The sequence below is a fragment of the Cavia porcellus genome, unplaced genomic scaffold (assembly GCF_034190915.1).
Source record: "Cavia porcellus strain 051 isolate PalLab524CR breed Dunkin Hartley unplaced genomic scaffold, mCavPor4.1 scaffold_23, whole genome shotgun sequence".
Lineage (NCBI taxonomy): Eukaryota > Metazoa > Chordata > Mammalia > Rodentia > Caviidae > Cavia > Cavia porcellus.
Genome location: NW_026947506.1, coordinates 19,106,495 through 19,123,067, shown reverse-complemented (window position 1 = coordinate 19,123,067; position 16,573 = coordinate 19,106,495). Strand labels below are relative to the sequence as shown.

Below are 16,573 nucleotides of genomic sequence, written 5' to 3'. Positions count from 1 at the left end.
TCATGGTAATATATAATAATAATAATAATAATAATTATATGACATATGCAGCATGGTTGACTTTATTAATACATGAAGTATTCCTGGCTAAAAGATGTTTCTTAGAAAAAATGAGCAAAGGAAAAGAAAAAAATTATGATTGAATGTAGAGTTAAAAGAATATTAAAAAAATATATGCTTATTAGGGGTGTAACAATGCAAATTCAATAATCAAACTCACAGTGAAATGTCTGTGTAATGCACACCAGGGCACACCTGGAAGGGGATGGACTACCCGTGTCTCTGCTCATGACCTGTGTGAGCAGGGAAATTGTGTGGGATCTTTGAGTGATTAAGGTTACATACCTTAGAGTCAAGACAGAGTTCAGGAAATTAGTGGCAGTAATTCAATGAGCCACCTTTGGTTTTGCATTTTATTTCTTTCTCCTTTCTCTCACACTGGCAATTCCCCCACCCTTATCATTTTTTTGTACTCCAAATCCCCACTGTGTTATTGGTGGTGATTTCTCCATTAGACTTGTAAATTGTGAACTTCCTGTTCCTTAGCATAGATAGTCCCTCAAAAATACATTGTTCCATCCTTATGCTATCTCTTTTTACTATCATTGAGATTGGGTGGATTGCTCTGTGTGTCTAGACTTCACATTCATGGGGGAAGAGTAAGAAGATGGACTAGATAGAGATGGACATTAGGCTAGAGGACCAACCTGGTCCAGGACACTGGTCCCTGATGGAGTGTTCTGGCTTGTGTCTAGATGCCACCCCCCACCCCAAAGCCTGATGTGGTCATAGGAACAGCTTTATCAGAGATCACTGGATGTAGAGTGTGTGGTGCTGGGATTAAGGGTGTGTGATTACTAAATTAGTCCACTGATTATTTTGTCACCTGCCCTAAGATTTTTGCTTAGATAGAATCCAAAAAAGAAAGAGCTGTGGTTGGGACTTGTTGCTAGTTGCTTGCGTGCTTTTGCTGTCATCTGACTGCCATGAACTACAGCTCTTCTGTGATGGCCCTCTGTCATGTGCCACTCTGACTTGGAGCCAGCCAACTATGAACTGAAGCCTCTACAAACAGTGAACCTAATAAACTTTTTCTTCTTTAACTTTGGGTGCTGGGTTTTTGTCTTAGCAACTTAAGAAGGTAACTAAGACATGGAGTAACTAGGACCCCTCAAAACCCAAGAGACTTAGGTAAGCATTGTCATGGAGTGACTGATGAGAGATGGAAAGAGCATTATGTGAACCCCAGCAAGGAAAAGTGGTAGAGACCCAGGTAGAGAGGCCCAGAAATACAGAGGATGAGAGAACAAGTGGAAACAGAGGCAGACAGCTAGTTGAGTGCATTGGCCACACACTCCTCATTAACCTTTGAAAGTGTGCTCAACAGTTACTCAACTTGGCTGCACAGAAAATGGAGCCTCCACAATTGTAATTTAGGGCACTTTCACTGGAATCCGTCTGCAGAGCCTCTCTGTATCCCCCCCTTTCCTGTCCTCCTCACCCAGTATTTTCAGCTCACACCTCTGCTCTGCTCTTCTCCAGCTCAGCAAGCTCTGACTTCCATTAGCTCCTTGATTTTGAGTTTCATGCATGGACTGGAAATAAGAGTCTGAGGTGAGGTGGGATGGAGAGAAGGCTTCTCAGAGCTCCTTGGCTTGTTACCACTCCAGAACAGAGAGAAGATCCCTGCAGGCATTTTTTTTTTAAATCTTGTGGTTCATCAGGCAGAATACTGTCTTGGTATCTTTAACTGTATGCTAATTTCAGTCAACTTTTTATAGTGTTAGCTTCCACACCCATTTATACAACAAAGAACAAACATTTTTCTAAGAATGACAAAAACTGGTGTTTGTACTAGACATGAATATTTTTCTTGTCATTGTTGCTTGAACAAAATGATATAATAACCAGTTACACAGCACTTTCATTACATTTGGTACCATAACTGATTTAGAGCTGAGTTAAAGTAGATAGTAGAAAGTTACATGCAAACACTATACCATTTCATATGGGGGACTCCAGCACTTGTGAGTTTAGTATCTGGGGCCATTGCAGAATCAGTCTACTGCTGCTACAGAAGGAGTACTACTGCATTTTGACAGTTGAACAAAATTATAGCAATGTGAACTTAATTTATCCAAATGTTAGTTTTTTTTTTATATTTCAAGAGTCTAGAGATAAAATAGCAATTTAAATGTTAATCCCACTTCTTGGTACATAGCAGACACTTCATTTGTTTACTCAGCAAATATTAATTACTCCACAGACTTGAAGCCCAGCAGACTCCAGATGATTCCTAACATCTGTGGTCTATTTTATGATAGTAATTCAAAAATACTGAATTGTCTCAAAGCTGCCAATATAAAGTAGCTGCGTCTAATCTAGAAGTCCTTGTATGATCTAAGAATCACAAGAAAAACTGAGGCTAAAATGAATGTGGAACAATGCTCTTTGTGTTTCTGATGAAACTGAAGGTATCAGGAACTGGAGAGTTGACTCAGACAGCCACACAGGTGGAGGTCCATGCCCCAACTCTAACTGACTTGAGAACAACTGACCCATGGGAAATTAAGAGTTGCTGATAAAAACATGATCTGTGCCTCAGGACACTGATGATAAAACATTCCTGACCAGTTATTAGTCTTTTCTGGACAAAGCAGAAATGACTAATACAGTCAATGTGCAGGTCCCTGATGCTGAGCTGAAATATACCTGTGAAGAAGGAATCCAGCCCACTGAATCATTTCCCTTCTGGTCTCTGAGAGGAGGAGCAAATATTTCACCCCATCATCTGTGTCAGGACCGATGAGCTGCTTTTCCTGCTCACTGAGAACTGAAGCTTTGAACTTTTTCTCTGAGGATTCATTTCCTGTCCTGGATAATAACAGACATTTACATTACTTCCTACACTTGACATACTCATCTTCAACATCACAGAAATAACAGAATTCATAAAACAAACCATGAAAATGTGAGAGTATAGAAACATCTGATCCCCACAATGAATGAACTAGCCGCATACTTGGTGACATCTATCATTACGAAGCCATATATTGCTCCAGTGTCCAAAATCTGTAATCATCACTGACCTCATGCTCCATCCTGGAAGATACAGCTGTGTATGCAATCCAGGCCCAGAAAGCAAGCTTCAGACAAGTTTGTATCTGAGGGAAAATAAAGATTTATTTCCAATTTAAAAATTGAATATAAAGTTAATGGGATGACTTCATTACATTCTACCTAAAATCTGAGCAGAAATCTATTACTGAACAGAGCATGAAGCTTTCAGTCCAGAAATCTATGTTCAGCTTCAAGATACAGCATTTGCAAACCAGGAAATCCAGCTCAAGATTTCTTGAGCCTCATTTCCTTACCTGTACATCTGAATGATACCTCCTGGTCCAGGCTGTGATGGGTGAGGAAGAAATATGAAAAATTCCCTAAGAATGCTTGGCACAGTCAGCAGCTTTTATCACCACTCACTACATTTTACATATAAAGGAAGTAAGGTGCTGGATTAATAAGATTCAGACAATTTAATTCTCATCTACCCTGTAATTGTTAAAGATATTTTCAGCTTTTTTCTTCCAATTTCTAGGCTCTCTGATAAAAGGATCATTAATCCTTGGATCTGGAAAAATCGTATGCTCTACTCCAAAGAAAGCTGACACACCCATATTTAACTGGAATAGTTAACTGTGCTGTATTTCCTGAGCTAATTCTCAGTCCAAATGACATAGTTGGTGACCTTTATAAGTATCTTTCTACTCGTCATTCATCTCACATCCACCAACAGATATTAATTAAACATTTTCTGTGAGTCAGATAGGAGCCAGACTTGGAGAGGTGTCACAGACCTAGTGCCACACTCGGACCGGACACATGGGCCAGACAGCCATATCCCTGGTTTCAGCCTGGTGACAGTGACCCTGCAATGCTCTTTCTCAGTTCTCCTTTGTAATTCTGAGTCTGACCTCACACACCCGGCGTGGTTGCTGCCTGAACTAAGCAACCTGAGACTGAAAGTCAAGCAGCCATGAGTCAGCAACCATTGAACTGGTTGAGACAACTCCAGTCTTCTTCGCTCATTGAAAAAGTCTACATTCAGCTATCTTCCATCCACTATGTAAGCACGTGGCTGGAACTTTGCTTCACATACCCACAAAATATTATACTTTAATTGAGGACAAGTACAGTGTGACGTCAGATGGGGTGGGGATCACTGGTGGAGCTGCTGATAGGCTCAAATGAAGCTGCATAGCCTAGTGCTGAAAACAGGATGAACTGGGTGAATCCAAGCATTGTAAACTGGTAGTGAGTTGTCCTCCCTCCAACCTACCCATAACCCATAAGACTGAGAAGGAAAGAGAGTAATAGATTTTTATTGCACATCTACCATGCATCAGGCACCGAACTAGGTATTTCCCACAGTCAATATTTTTTCTACTCATCACAACTACACTGAGATCAGTTTTATTTTTATTTTCATTTTTAAAATGAGGAAACCAAGGTGAGAGAGGCTATCAAAGTATGTCACATCTGTGACATAAATCTAAGGATAGGCTGAGTCACCCATCACTCACTGGTAGGACACTCCAACTCCTGCATTTGTCTCTGTAACTCCCATTTCCAGTACTCTCCATACCCATCAAGAATCCTGGAATCTATGCCATTGTTGCATGTGTGTGCATGTGTGTGTGTGTGTGTGTGTGTGTGTGTGTGTGTGTGTGTGTAAGAATGCCATGAATAAAGGAATCTGCTGTTAAGTGTTTGCATACTTAATGACCCTTGTATGTTTGCTGAAGGATTTAAACTTGACTGTGTATGACTTCTATATGTCACGATTTTAATCCTTCCTTGTAGCACAATACCTCCAGTATTATCTGGCATATAAAAACCAGCCATAGATGTGGCATGAATTCCTACATAAATATAGCTCTGGAAGGACTCCAGAAAGTAATACTTGGAGTTCCTCTGTGGGGAAGAAGTCTTCTGAGGCTAACAAAATATGACAATACCAGCTTCCAGTGGAAAACCTAAGAGAAAGGAAGGTCCGTTTTGACAGAGCCTGATCAACCTGTTCCACAGACAATAGCTGGTTCCTATAGGAAAAGACCGGGACCTGTGGCTAAGCTTCCTGGACCTTCCAACCCATGTGCTTCAACCTCCTAAATCCAGGCAAGGCTGAGTCCAAGCAAACACAGAGTGCTCAGCCTCCTGAGGGCTGGTTTTCAACTCATGGATACCTCAAACTAGGACAAAGTAATTGCAAAGCTATTGTTCTCCGTGGGGTGACCTGAACCCCAAGCCTCAGCCTAGTTTCTGCCATAGAAGAATAAAAATGATAGACAATCCTTGCAACTCCATCAGACAGAAACTTAATTTCTGGAAATATGAACCTTCAGGGAAGAACCAGATTTGTTGATTTTCTGTGTGAGAGTAAGCCAGTATTGAATTTCTGGAAACATGGCCTGACTGTTCTTGGCACAAGCAGGCAGTTGTATGGAGAGACAGGAACATGTGGGAGAAATTTAGTCTGGAAACAGCATTCAAAGATCAGAGCATTCTGGTTCACTCCTCTCCTTTCCAGTTTCATTCAAAGGCCATCAGAATGTAAATGGAGTTGAGCAGCATTGGGATCAGAAGTAGAGATGGCCTAATGTTGGTGAGCACCTGCTGGAAACTGAGTGATAGCTAGGCACTTGAGGTAGCAGTGGAGGAGGGGCTGGCCCTGGACATTCCCAGGCATCTCATCAAGTAGAGGCAGGGCCAGAGAAGCACAGCTCCAGGCAACAAGCTTCTACTGGAAACGCTGCCAGCCTAAAGGAAGTGAGCTGTAGCCAATGCCTTTCCCCAGCCGACTGGACAGGGACCTGCCTAAGTAGCACTTGGCTAAAGGGGAGAACTCGTGAGGGCAGTCTCAGCAAGGAAGGCAGCCCTAACACCTCCCTGACACCCCTCTTTCCCCCTTCTTGAGCTCCTTCCAAGTGTTGTCCACAAGGACACCTGGTTTCTGACTTGGCAGGGAAACATTACAAGCAACCTAACTTCTCTCTTTCTTCTTCACTTGAGACTGAAGAGTTTGAGTGGAAACCAAAGCATGCACAGAAACAAATAACTCCTCTCAGTTAGCAGCCAGGCTTGGAAACATTGTTGGACATGAGATAACCTTCTAACAGTCTCAAGAAATAAAGAAGAAAGGAAATAATGAGAGAAAGAGGGAGAGACAGACAGAAAGAGAGAGAGAGAGAGAGAGAGAGAAAGAAAGAAAAAAGTCATTTGACGCATGTATTAAGGTTTATGTCTAGATGTCTCCCAAAAGCCTCATGCACTCATAGGCAGACTTTTAAGGCTAACTGGATCATAAAGTTGTGACTTTCATGAGTGAATTAGTCCACTGATGAACTATGTGAGTCCACTTACAGCTCAATATGATATTGGAAGGGGAAGCCTGATCAGAGAAGGAGGGGCACTGGGGCATGGTCTGCAAGGGTCTAGCTCCCTCCCTCCTTTCTTGATTGCTCACTGCTTCCTGTTTACCACACCATGAGCTGCTTCACCCCTGCAATGCCCCTGTGCCACATCACCCTGCCTCAGAGCCAGCTGATTATAAACCAGAACCTGTACAAACCATGAGCTATAATAAACATTTTCCTCTTTAAGTTGTGAGTGTTGGGTGTTGTGTTTTGGAAATAAGAAGGTAACTCACCTTCAAAATACTTCTCATGAAACTGACTTTCTGAAAGAAATAGAGAACATCTTGGAGAATCTTTCATTTGTATTCTCAGAAGGGTTGCTAATGACACTGTCATAAGAGAATGTCACATCTGAGTTCACAAAGTATTTTTTTAACATGAAAATGAAATCACCTCAAGAAATTGTGAGTAGACAGATAATTTGGTTGGTAAAATGTAAGAATACTTAAGAGATTCTCACAAAATTGACAGCAAACAATAAAAGGCTACACACAGTGAAGGACAGAGAGAGACAAGAAATGCAGGAAAAACCCAGGAGATCCATACAGAAAAATTTCATAAGGGAGAAAAGGTTAGAGAGGAATCAAAAATAAAAGCACTAATAGAAGTCAATTTACCTGACTTTTAAAACTGAGGTTTTTTTTAATGTAAAAAGGTTAAAAACATGACCTGATATAACTAATTCAGTATCTTAATATTGAGGGTATTGAAAGAAAATCTGCCATGAATTAAACTAGATAAATGGGTTATGGAAATAAAAAAAACACAACACACTACATTCTTTCATATGCACATTCATATTGCATATCTGCAGAACTGTAGGGGGAAATATTGTGGTTCCAGAATATCAAATGCTGGGAATGCACAACAAATGTTTCCTCTACCCTATGAAGATTCGGAACTTATGCTACACTTCCTAAAAAGATTAAAATCAAGTATATTATGCTAATTAGAAATTAAGCAGAACAAACATTTTAGTATAAAAAATACAACATAATCAAAAGCTAAGTAATTCTTCTGAAACTATACACAAATATAAGAAATAAATTCTATTAAGAAAAATACATTATATTAAAATTTACTAATAATCTGAATTTCAAGATCACAGATTATTTCATTGGAAACTGGGGGATTATAAGAGGGTGAAGGATAAATTATTTACAATTTGACTGGCCTCAAAGCAAGTGTATAAAGATTAATTATTTTCATACAAACCAACTGAAAGCTATAATGGTTTAAATAAGCGATGCCATTTATAGTACAAATTATTAGCAATACAAAAAAGACTGAAAATTAATGTGAAGATGTGCTTCTTGCATGTCTCAGCATTTCCACACATACCAGAGAAAAATGCATCTTGGTATAAAATAGTCCCAAATGAGAACCTACCCAAATGGCTATCAACACTGTGGAGATAAATAAATTGTAATGCATTGGAATAAAAATGAAAACATACAGCTCTATTCAGCAACATGTGTGATGCTTGCAGTCATAAACCAAAGAAGCAAGCTGTGGCAGTCTGAATGTGGTTGACTGTGTCTCCCAAAGGTCCATGTGCTGGAAGCCTGGTCCTCAGTGTGGTGGTATTGACGTGGATATTATGAGTTATATCTAGACCTCTCCCCATTTCCAAAGCCTCACAAACTTATAGGTGGGGCTTAGGGAGGTGACCAGATCTCAGAGGTGTGATACTTAACAGCGGCTTAGTTTATGAACAAGTTTACAGCTAAACATGATTTAGCCTGGTGGAGGAGGCAGGTTGCTGGGGGCGTGTCCTGAAAGGTTGACCTCTTTCCTTCCTACGTGGTCTCTGCTTCCTGCTAACATATGAGCAAACCTCCTCTGCCACGCCCCTCTGCCATGCTTCCCTGCCTTGAAGTCAGCTGATCATGAACTGAAGCTTCTACAAATTTTGAGCCCAAATATCCCTCTCCTCCTTAGAGCTGCAGTTATTGGGTATTGATCTCAGCAATGAGAAAGCTAAGACAGTGGTAGAAATTTTAAAAGGCAGGACTTAGTGGAAGGTGAAGTCATGAGATCACTACCCTTCAAGGGATTAACAATGGTCTCCTTCAGATGCAATTTGTCCCCGAGAGAGTGGTTGTCACAAAATTAGCAAGCTTGGCCTCTGGTCCCACTTGTGTCCTGCCTTACCATGTGATCTTTCCTCTTATGCAAATTCCTTCCATCTCTTTGTCAGAGGTTCTCATAAAAGTTGAGGGTTGCAGGCACCATGTTTTAGGGTCTCCCAAACTGTGGGCTAAGTAAGCTTCTTTGTACACTGAATCAGGTATTTTGTTATAGCAATAAATGAGAACTAAGATATAAGATGTAAAGAATATGCACAGCATAAAACTGCTTGCAGGAAGTAGAAAACCAGGAATTCCTCTTTATAAGTGCATACACAAGTATCATCAGCAAAAATTAAACAAATCACAATCATCCTAGGGGTTAGTTCCAGGGAGGATGGAATGAGCTCATGATAACTAGCATATCATGGAGGTTTTGTGTTATAATACTTTTCTTAATGATTTTAGGTAATTACATGAGATTTTACTGCTTAGTACTAAGTTAACATACATGATAAACTGTGTGTTACATGTTACATATTTTTCAAGAAAAATAAAACAAATTACAACTGCAAACTGATAGACTGGTTGCCATTTATCTTGCTAAGATTATACCCTTTTATGGAAATTACTTTAGAAATCAATGTATAAAAATGAGAAAACAAGGGGCTGGGGATTTAGCTCAGCGGCATAAGCGCCTGCCTGGCTTGCAAGCAGGCAGTCGTGAGTTCGATCCCTGGTACCAAGGAAAAAGACAAAAAAAAAAAAAAAAAAAAATTAAAAAAAAATGAGAAAACAGTCTTAATTGCTGGTTGTTAATTTAGAAAATAACAAATGGTTAGTAAGATGGTGAAATGTTAATAGTAATTTATAGTAATGGTATACAATCTGTATGTGTCAGTCATGAAACTGGAAAAGATTAACCGAAACATAGCTCATTTTAATTATGAGAATAGTTCAAGCACTCATTTTCATGAACTGGTGTATAAAAGTTAGTGCAAAATATTGGTATGTATGCAAGGTAATTAAAATCCATTGATTCCTTTGACTTCAATCTTTCACATATAGAAGTTTTTGCTCAGGAATGAGCCAGGCTTATAAAATGGATTTGTCACAGCATTTTTTATGATGAAAGAGTAACTAAAATTTGAGGTAAGAAACAAAGAAATCAGCTTAGTAACTTTTATCCAGTCCTGCAAAGGGGGCAACTACTAAGGGAGGGTGATGTGACTGCTAACCTTCAGTAGGTCAACCTGATGGATCTGGAAGCAGCCCGGGGCACTGCAGATGACACTTTTGGGTGGATCTGGGTGACTCATGGAGACGTGGCCTTGGAGTCTATATCTGGTCCTGTGTCCTTTCCTCTGTGGCACTGGTCCACTGCTCTGGTCCCCAGAGCATGAAATGAGTAGCTTTCTCCACCATGCCTTTCCATCAGTGGCCTTGGGCCCAGCTGACCATCAGCTGAATCCCTCAAAATATAAGCCACATTAAACTTTTGCTCCTTTATATTGTGAGTGTTGAGAACTGTGTCCCAGCCAAGAAAAAGCTGCCTAACACAGTGGAAGACCTGGTGGACTCAGTTGGTCCTCCCCTGTGGGTGAAGGAGTGGCAGTGGCAGAGACAGCTCCTCCCTTCCAGCCACGCAAGACTGCTGAAAGCATGTGGTATCCCCACTCGGTGACATGGTGCCCTTCCAAGGCTCCAGCACAGGAAAGGCAGGTGGATACTGGAAACTGGTGACTCATTAAAGCCCTGAGTCGCCTCTTTATGCTATGGTTGGAACACCTGTTTTTGTATTTTTTTATTTAAGTGGTACATTTTAGATATATCTAATGATAACATTCACTTTAGGGAATTTGTACCTATACAGGAAATGCCTATGCTTAAATGAATAGACTCCAGGGGCCCCATATCAAATGATGAATTCAACAAAACCTCTTAGTGCCCTAAATCCTTCAAAGGTCAGAGAATGAGAGAGGAATGAGAGAGGACTAATGTAGACTGCACATTCTGTAGTATTTGGAGCCCATAACTGATGCACCAACAGAGTGACTATGTAATTTGTCATCCAAACCAAGATACTTTGTGGAGGAGCTACAGGAGCAGTTTAAATCACTCCTCTGAGGCAAGCAGTTTAAATCACTCCTCTGAGGCAAGCACTAAAAAACGGAACAATCCTAGGCAAACTAGGTTACAGTCACTCTGGCCATGGACCATACGTTGAGAAATACTTCCCATGATGTCACCACACACAGCTGCTCCAGCCATGCTCACAGAACACAGGGAGGAAAGCTGAGAGCTCGGGGGTTCTCCTGAAACCCCAGGATGCTATGAAGGTGTGGAGAACAGAAGGCTTCAGCAGAGCTTAGCCCAAGAGGACTAGACAACATCATTGTCACAGTACTGTCTGGGTCTGTTCTGCTCTACAGCTTGTCCCAGAGACTGAACGAGAGCATTCAGTGGCCCTCCTAGGGCTTTCCTGCCACGCCACACACTCAATGGGCAACTTCAGGCTTTGCTGGATCACAGACACCTCAGAGCACCATCACCTCCCTGATAGCACACTGTATTAGAGCTGTACAGGGGACAGGGACACTTCATGCCTCATCTACTCTCCCCAGAGCCATCTCGCACCATAATGGTGTTCATGAAACATTATATAGTCAGTCTGTTACTGATGTGTCCATTGTGGGCTCCAGATATTACCGTATGTCCAGTCTATATCAATCTCTGACAATACCAATGGGCTTTTCCACACTGCCTGTTTCTCCTTTCCCAAATATTCTATAGCTTTTTAAAAGACCATTCCTCCAAATTCAAGTCATTTGTCCATGTCCTTCCACCCTCATGCAGCATGATACATGCATGCAGGGTCTCCCCAGGCCCTCAGCCTTAGCTGACACAACCATCCACCCATGGAGAAGGGAGAGGTATCGGCCTCTCTACCAAGCATAGCACCAAATAGCAGTACATGGCTTGGCAGTGGCTGAGAGGCTGCTCTTCTAATGAGGACAGCACAAGCACACTGGATGGGAGTTGCCTGCCCCCTGTACCCTCCAAAGCAGCACAGACCTCCAGCCTGGTGATCCTCCCTCCTCTCAGCATCACCACACCTGGCTGTACCACCATCTCATCCTCCCAACATCCACAGTTCTGTATCTCTGGGGCTCCAAGCTCCATCCAGAGCTTCAGGATCCCTCTATAAGTGCAGGATAGAGAACCTAAACACCGGTTTGATGAGTGCAGGACCAAGGAGATGCCAGCTCACCTGGGGCTTGCAGCAAAGATGGTAACTGTAGCAGTATTCAAGAGAATTTTCCTCTTCAGTGAACCCAAGAAGGCGGTCAAGGTTTCTACCAAGACAGCCCCATTCTGCTGTGTTCAGAGAGAGTCCGGAGCCAAGGGAGAGTGAGCCAGTCAACCCATTCTTCAACTGCTTCTCTTCCCTCTGCCTAAGCTCTCAGCTCCTTCATTATATTTTTATTACATTTAATTCATTTCTTCTAACTAAAATACTTCATCACATTATATGAAAATGCCACTTTGATTTAGCCATTTCTTTAAATAACTAAAAAATAAATTGTATAATATGTGTAGAAAGCATGAAAGAACCAACACACACAATAACACTATTTGCTCTGTGGCTGTGTGTTTATGAAGCATTTTTGAAAGGATACAAGGTTACAGACTGTAATCACAATGATATTTTTTGAGAATGGGATTTGAACAAGATAGAGGTCATCAAAGAGGATTGGGCTTTATCTGCATTGTGCTTATGTCTTGAAGAAGATTTTACTCAATCATTGTATAGTTTAAAGCTAATTTAATTTTTAAAAATATGAAAAAGTGCTGCTGCAATATGTTAGTTACTAGGAATCCAAGATTCTCCAGAGAAACAGAATCAATAGGATTATATAGATATATGGAGATAGGTAGATAACCTCTGGATTAACAATAGTTCAACTCATGACTTCTTAATTTTATGATGGTATACAAGAAATATGCATTTCATGCTGACCGTATTTTGAATTTTGATTCTTTTTTTCATGGCTAGCAGAACACAGCATGACACTCTAAATGTTTGGCATTGCAATAAGCCACATGTCACCCTCAGGTGTACAATCATGAACAAAGGCATGGATCCTCTACAGTGCACTCTATTGTTGCAAAATTCAGTAAATTACTGGGATATTGCATTTGTCAGCTTCACTATCGCTGGAACCAAATACCTGACACCTGCACCTCAAAGCAGAAGAGGATTGTTAGCTCATGGTTCCAGTCCATAGTCATTTGGCTTCAAGGTAGAAGGGCCTGGCAGAGGACAGCTGCTCACCTCTTGGCATACGGAAAGCAGAAACAAAGGAAGAGCCAGAGAGGAAGGGGCTAGAGACCAATGTGGTGTCCAGGCCGCACACATCTGTGACCCAGCTAGACACACAGAGAAGTGTGCTTTATTAATCTCAAAATCCCTCAAGTCAAGCAAATTGACAGTCAAGGTTAACTGTCACAGATATTTGCCACTTTATTATAAAACAACCTTTGTATCAGATGATTTTATCCAAATGTAGACTAATGTTAGTGTTCTGACCACACTGAGAGCTCACAAGGTGAAGCTATGCTGCCCAGTAGGTTAGGAGACTTGAACACTTAGCATGATCATTCAATTTAGAATGAGTTTATGAGGGTGTAGCCCTATTGGAAGTCAGCTGATGAATGAGTTCTACCCACTTTAGGGATCATAATCTGCTTCACTTGAAGTCAGCTGATAGGTGTTAATCATTCCACAAAATACCTTCCCTGTAACATTTTAGATTTATATTTGACCAAACAACCAGCCATCATGGCCAAGCCAGACTGACAAGTAAAATTTAACTGCTGTGGGGTTAATCTCAGGTTACTCTTTTACCCTACTCAAGAGAATCAGTGGGGCTATAGACTCAGACTTCCACATTCTTAGGAAGATCCTGCCACCTTTCAGGTGGAGGTAATCATTGGGCCACTTGGCTGCAGATTTTACACTCTTCTTCTCCCCCGCCCCCTCTCCCTCCCCCTCCTCCTCTTCCTGGGGCCAATCCGGCCCCACCCTTAGTCTACCCTGGTTCAGAACCCTGGGCCTTTGCTGTTTCTGGGCTATGTATACAAAATGATAAAAATCTCCATTTTTCATGGAGGACTTGGTGTTTTAAATAAGTGGAATTCCTTCTGTTTTTTCTAATTATATATTATTCGATAGGACTCTAATATTACCATCTTATGAAATTCTGTCAAAGGAAAAAGAGAAAGGATAACCCATAATTATAGTACCCTAAAATAACTACTCTTAAAATTGAGTATACTTCAGTCTTTTTCCTATGTATATAATTTTGGAGAGTTGTAATTATACCCAACTTTAGCATGTTTTTCCACTTATCATTTTATTATAAGTATTTTTATGTTGCTACATAGTTTTATGACTGTCATTGTTAATAGCTACACAATAGTTCCCTGAATTGAAGTGCTTGGGATACTTAACTGTCTGTTCTCTTAAAGAAATTTCCAACTTCTCTTCACGATGTCCATCTTAGTGATTTTGTCATAGTAGTGTTCTCTTTAACACTTTGGACTCTTACATGGAGTAACAATTATTTGGTCAATGAATAAAACTTCTTGTGGTTTCTTCTTGACATATATTTCTCAACAGATTTTTTAAAAGGATGCATCAATTTTCCCTGCTGCTGACATCAGTGAGAAACATATCATTGTTGTCTCACATGTCAGGCTTCCACAGGTGGGGAAAAGGGACTCAGAGACCCACACACACTCCACCACCAATGCCTGAGCTATGCATCCTGCAGAGCCCCCTCATCCTGGCCTGTACAATGGTTTTATGTTGCTCTGTGTCTTGCAGACAGAGCAGTTGATAACCCTATGGGTGCTCTTTGTTTTCACCATTTCTGGGAATTCTGTCGTGCTGTTCTCCACATGGAAGAGGAAAAGGAAGTCCAGGATGACCTTCTTTGTGACTCAGCTCGCCATCACAGGTAAGCAGCTGTGCAGGTGGGAAGGGAGGACGCTGCACGCAGAACCCTTTGGCGGTTGCTTTCAATTATTCTACTGATGGAATAATCCAAAGGCATCAGCAAATTCAGGGGTAATTTCTAGAAGGATATGAAACCCATATTTCAATCTTTCCTGCAGCAAATTGAACACATTTAGATGTCCATAAGTTTCCATTATAAAAAACTTATTATACTACAGACTTGAAAATGCCTTTAGTAGTGTCACCAGAGGTTCTGTAAGGTTTCACTTATCATATCACCCCCTATTAGGAGCATAAGAAATGTTTCCTAGAAAATGGACCAAAATGGCCTGCATTCGCTAATAAAATGTGAAGTCCCCAGCAGCTTAGACCCTGTGAATACTGCTTTTGAGGCCCCCATGAGGCACAGAAGCCCTGCAGGAGGAAACAAGCTGATACCCAGGATGTGGATGCTACCCCTGAGCTTTGGGGACGAGCCCGTACAGGCACGCACACATCACATCTGGAAGGGGAAGGGACAAGGGAAGCACCACCAAGGAAGAGCCCCACAGGAGGAGGCCCAGTTGGCAGCGTTAGTGTCCAAAAGGATAAAAGAGCACACCCAGAAGAGAGTGCTGTTCCATGAGCCAGGGTGGAAAGCGTGCAGAGGGCACACACAGGAGGATGGGCCCCAGCATCTGGGAGCAAGTGGCTGTCATCTTGGTTTAATTTTGAAGAGACTATATGGAAAATGTCCTCAAACAAGAAAGTTGTAAGTGCTAACAAAGACGATGGTGGACAGCTCTCTAAGGGGCTGTGATACATGTCAGCCTGGATCATCATCTCAGCTACAGGCACGGCACTTGAGTTCTGGGGAATTTATTCATGAGTCACAATCTGAAAAACATGACACAGATTTATAAGACAATGTTATTACCCATTGGTGAAAACCCGAAATCTAACGAATTGTAGCAAGCCCAACTACTTGAGCCAGGCTAGATGAGCTGAAAAACAAAAGCACTATTAAAAAGTATAAAGAAAATAAGAGGAGACTGAGTCACCCAGGTGGGACATGAGATAGAAACAGTTCCTTCCATCTTGCTTACGCACAAGGAATCCCATCTTCCACTCTTAGGACTGTAGGAGGGGAGCATAGTTAGCACGATGTGCCCATTACCATGATGCAACCTCCTGCCTGAGGCTGTCACAGTTTTTTTTTTTTTTTTTCCTTTGTTGGAAGGTATCATCATATAGCTACTAACAGCTAAAACTTGAGGAACTCTGACACCTTTATTCTTTCAAAACAGAAGTTAACGTGGGAGGCTGAAAAGCTGAGTTTGCTCTCGCAAGCACAGATGCTTCAGGAAAGACCCGAACATTCTGATGGAACTGCCCAGGAGCCATCCTACAAGGAAGACAGCTTAAATGAGGCCAGGAGTACAGTTCAGTGGCCAGTGCTTGCCTAGAATGAGTTAGATCCTGGATTCAATTCCTAATAGTAAGAAAAGTCCTCAGAGTGAAGTAGAAAAAGTAGAAATGGGTGAAATGAGTACATTCTTCACGTGTGAAGATCAGTCCTGGAGACTGAGCAGAAGACTGTGGTTTGAAGATCCCCCAAAGTTTTCAGGTTGGGAACTTAGCGCTCAGAGGAGATGTGCCAACAGGTGGGGCTTTTAGAGATGATTAGAGCAGGAGGGCACTGCCCTCACAGTGAACCAATGCTGCTGCTGGGGAGTGGGTTTCATTTAAGAAGAGGAGCTGGGCTTCCCCCCCCCTCTTTCCTTCCTCCTCTCCTTTGTGATTCTCTCCCCCATGTTATGATGTAGCAGACCCTCACCAGATGCCAGCACCTTGACCTTGGACTTCCCTCCCTCTGAAACTGTGAGGGAGTACATGTTTATTCTTTTTTCAAAATGCTATTTTATTTATCAGTGCACGTAATATGCTGGAAGTTAAAATTGGTAAAAGTCTTGAAATCATAGATATAAACAAGGACTTTCTGAACAGAACCCCACTTGCACAGGAAG

The 16,573-nt window shown here is 41.5% G+C and overlaps 1 protein-coding gene across 4 annotated transcripts in view; it reads left to right on the top strand.

Moving 5' to 3' along the window:
* The window catches only part of Npsr1 (neuropeptide S receptor 1), a 163,414-nt gene that overhangs the window by 14,876 nt on the left and 131,965 nt on the right, over positions 1 to 16,573 (top strand). For all 4 annotated transcript variants that reach the window (XM_063233860.1, XM_063233859.1, XM_063233858.1 and 1 more), the window contains one exon: positions 14,436 to 14,568. In XM_063233860.1, the coding sequence (XP_063089930.1) occupies positions 14,436 to 14,568 (133 nt within the window). The remainder of the gene's footprint in view (positions 1 to 14,435; positions 14,569 to 16,573) is intronic.